The sequence below is a fragment of the Populus trichocarpa genome, chromosome 14 (genome assembly GCF_000002775.5).
Source record: "Populus trichocarpa isolate Nisqually-1 chromosome 14, P.trichocarpa_v4.1, whole genome shotgun sequence".
Taxonomy (NCBI): domain Eukaryota; kingdom Viridiplantae; phylum Streptophyta; class Magnoliopsida; order Malpighiales; family Salicaceae; genus Populus; species Populus trichocarpa.
Genome location: NC_037298.2, coordinates 4327929 through 4331635, shown reverse-complemented (window position 1 = coordinate 4331635; position 3707 = coordinate 4327929). Strand labels below are relative to the sequence as shown.

Genomic DNA, 3707 nt, shown 5'->3' with positions numbered 1-3707 from the left:
AAAGAAAAAATTAGAATTAAAATATTAAAATATAAAAACACAGTGACCAAGCTAGAAAAAATAAAAACTTTACAACTAAAATTGTTAAAAATCATTATTTGACATCCACGATGCACCTGAACATAGGAAAACAATGGATTTCATGATATAAAATGTACAAATCTTTTCGTATTTTTTTATATTTTATAATAAATATAATTTCTAATTATAATTATAATCTTATAAAAGTATAACAACATAAACATAAAAACAAGAAAAACCAATTTTCAACCAAACTGAATAGAAACCAAATTACTCGCTCTTCTCATATTTGATTATTCGGTTTAAATCGGCATTAAATGGGATTCTTCTCACCCCAAAAACAACCTCTCAGAACTTCGGCCATCAAATGTGGGAGGCCGAATGGAACGACATGTCACTGAAGAGCACAGACTTCAGATTCTAATGAACGACATGTCGCCTTTTATCTCCTCTTCCATTTTTTCTTTTTTGATCTTACCTAATTGCAAATATCACACTCACACACACCTTTCTTTGGTTGTAGTTAAAACGCAAAGGCCTCCAAATCCAAATCTGGATCAAATCAAACCAGCAATTTCGCAGAAGAAGAAGCAAAATTTTGCTTTACCAGATCTCACTGGAGATTCAACACTCTTGATTCTGTGTTTTTGGTTTTTCCAGATTAAAATAAAATAATGGGTAGAAAAGACTGGTTAGCGATGAGATCATCATCATGGAATGGATGGCGACGTTGTCTAGTGTTTTTCTTGCTTGTGCTCTTCATCCTTCTTAATCTTTTCTACGGTGATTATCCTCTCAATATTTTTCCTTGTAGTTTATATACCGCTGAAAACAAAATTCAAAATGAATGATACTGTCATTCCTTTTCTCTCATTTTCAGTCCTAGAATTGCATCAGAACCCAGCTGCACAACCCCCGCCGAAGAAAATGAACACGAAATTCGATCATTTAGTTCTTGGGCCTGCTGCCGGTCAAGGCTTGCCTAATCGCTTGCAATGTCAAGGTTCTTACAATTTAATTTAATTTAATCTCCTCTTAATCTGGCGAAGTTTTTTTTTTTTGATACAATGTGTAATTTATTACGTTTTCCATATGGCGGAGCAGGCACGAAAGCGCTGAACAAGACCCATACGCGGAGCTCCTCGAATGCTGGAGAAAGCGTCTCCTTTGTCACTGTCTTTACTGTTTATAACACTTCATTAGCTGACTCTAGATTATCAAATTTCGTCACTGTAGGGAATGCTTCGTACACTAAAATGGAGAGGTCAATGGCTGTTTTGAATGTCTTCGTTAACTTTATCAAGGTGATTTAACCGGGTTATCATCTTACTAGCATCTGTTTTGTGAAATAGTCTAGAGAATCTTGTGACCCAAATTTTTTAATTTTGATATGGTGTCATTTTAATTATGTTTTGGTTAGCTTTAAATTCACTTGCCATTTTGTATAATCGCATTACAATTTTGGTGTAAAGTGTGTTAGTTACATCTTTCTAGTTGGCAATTACAGTCATCTGGTTTACGCTTGTTTGTAATAGGAGATTTGGTTCAAATCCATGTTTCACATGTATGCTTTCAGGTGACAATGCCACGGAGCAATGTTGTCATCCTGACCGATCCAGCTTCTGATCTTTCGTTGTTTGGAAATAGTGTGACTGTGTATCCCATTCAGGGTGATTATTCGCGAGACAAGTTGATGCTTCAAAGGATCAGGTCTTACATTGTAAGAGCACATCACATTGACATATAGGTAGCATATTTCTATTTTTGATTAATAGTTCTGTTTCTTAAGGCATATTTCATGCTTTCTCTACACACCCAATGAGTTTCATTAATTACAGTGTTTATTTTCTTTTTTATTCTCTCTCTCTCTCTCTCTCTCTCTGATTTTCTGTCTTGCACATTGAAGATTAAGAAGATACATATCTTTGATGAAAATGATTTATTATTTTTTTTTCCAATTTTTGTGCTGTCCATGTAGACTTTTCTGGAAACAAGGCTTGAGGAACTTGCTCAGAACCCAGGCCATATAAATCATTACATCTTCACGGACTCTGATATAGCTGTGGTTGATGACCTTGGACACTTGTTTAACGATCACCCAAACTTTCACCTGGCTCTTACCTTCCGGAACAATAAGGAGCAACCTTTAAATTCAGGATTTATAGCAGTAAGGGGGACCACTGATGCAATTTTAAGGTATTTAGTTTGTAGTTTTTTTTGCTATTCCTTCTATTTCCTTTTGACTGTGATGAAGATAAGCAACTGGATTTGGAATATTTCCAGTTGTTTAGTGGCCAATGTTCTTGAAACACCAGCCCTGGCCTGCAACAACTAAATGGTTTCTTAGGGTAGGCATGGTGTTGGAGGGTTTGGAGTTTTTTTATCCTTTTCTTTTGCAGGTTGGTTTATGTTTTTCCCCCCTCTGCTGTGCAAAAGTCACAAGGAATAATTAGTTTTTTTTTTTTAGTGTCTTGTCATCCATGCTTTTCCTTACAGTTTTTTGGCAACCATAAAATGTAACCTAATCAGACATGATTCTTGTTACTGTAAAATATTTGCAACACAGGGCAAAGATTTTCCTTCAAGAAGTACTAAAAGTTTACAGTTCCAAGTTTATGAGTGCCTCTCGAATGCTCGGAGATCAGTTAGCTCTTGCCTGGGCTATAAAATCACATCCTGGATTTGATTTGAGGAGATTTACCAAAGCACAGGCTTTTCTAGAAAATATTGGTGGTGCTTCAGTGCTATTTCTACCATGTGCCACATATAATTGGACTCCTCCTGAGGGGGCAGGCCAATTTCATGGCATGCCTTTGGACGTCAAGGTAATGTCATAATCATGATCAGCTTAATCATTGTCTGAGATTTAAACTTGCATTTTGTCCAACAATAAAAGAAAAGGAAGAAAAGAATAAAGCACTTAGTTAATTGAAGATTGGAGTTTTGGTTTGTCACTTGCTTGGTTTCCTACACACAGGTTGTTCATTTCAAGGGATCGAGGAAACGCCTAATGCTGGAGTCTTGGAATTTTCTCAGTTCCTCTTCTGACATTTTTGACATGTTATGCCTTGTTTTATTGAGTGGGAGAACAAAGTACGATTTTTGAGTAGTATCAGCGGGTTTAAGTTCAGCTTTGATTTTTTGTTACTGGAGGGAACATCTGATTTCATTTAAAGAACTGAAGATGAATGCTCTGCTGCATCATGTCGGACTATTAATTGGCTTGTTTTGTGGGTACCAGAGACTCTCTGCTAATGAAATCTCAAATCCTGACGGTACAAATTCAGCATCTTTGGCTGCAAATGCGACTGATGGCATGGAAAGATGGGAATTGCAAAGTTGCTGCAAATTTGATTTTTCTACTTTTCACTGAACAGAGGACCACTTCGCTACCATAATTTCTGGTACTGCAGGATGCCATTCCTATCTAGTTTTTGTTTCTGAAAACTCCATACAACCATGACGAGAGAGCTTCAAGAAAAAGTTGAATGAAAAATGTTACATTTAGTGACAGGAATATGACTGTAGCTCGTGACTATCCAGCTATTTTGATGATTTTTTCCTTCTTTCCTTGTACATATCTTTATGGATTACAAATATTACAGCATGCAAGGTACTTCACTATCTGGACACATTTCATGCTTGGATAAAGATCTTTTCTGTCTATGATGATTTCTAGTTGTATC

At 36.2% G+C, this 3707-nt stretch overlaps 1 protein-coding gene across 1 annotated transcript; it reads left to right on the top strand.

The window, feature by feature from the left end:
* Nucleotides 1–400: 400 nt before the first annotated feature.
* LOC7488897 (uncharacterized) lies at nucleotides 401–3707 on the top strand. The gene is made up of 7 exons (XM_002320681.4): nucleotides 401–804; nucleotides 902–1024; nucleotides 1126–1325; nucleotides 1598–1741; nucleotides 2000–2217; nucleotides 2588–2846; nucleotides 2999–3707. Exons 1-7 carry the CDS (start codon nucleotides 696–698, stop codon nucleotides 3125–3127), a joined length of 1182 nt encoding a protein of 393 aa, XP_002320717.3. The 5' UTR covers nucleotides 401–695; the 3' UTR covers nucleotides 3128–3707.

Bases quoted from the DNA above. Each gene is read 5' to 3' on its own strand.
- LOC7488897 (XM_002320681.4), top strand. From the start codon at position 696: ATGGGTAGAAAAGACTGGTTAGCGATGAGATCATCATCATGGAATGGA. The intron at 805-901 runs GTGATTATCCTC...TCTCATTTTCAG, and splicing joins CCTTCTTAATCTTTTCTACG to TCCTAGAATTGCATCAGAAC. The intron at 1,326-1,597 runs GTGATTTAACCG...GTATGCTTTCAG, and splicing joins TCTTCGTTAACTTTATCAAG to GTGACAATGCCACGGAGCAA.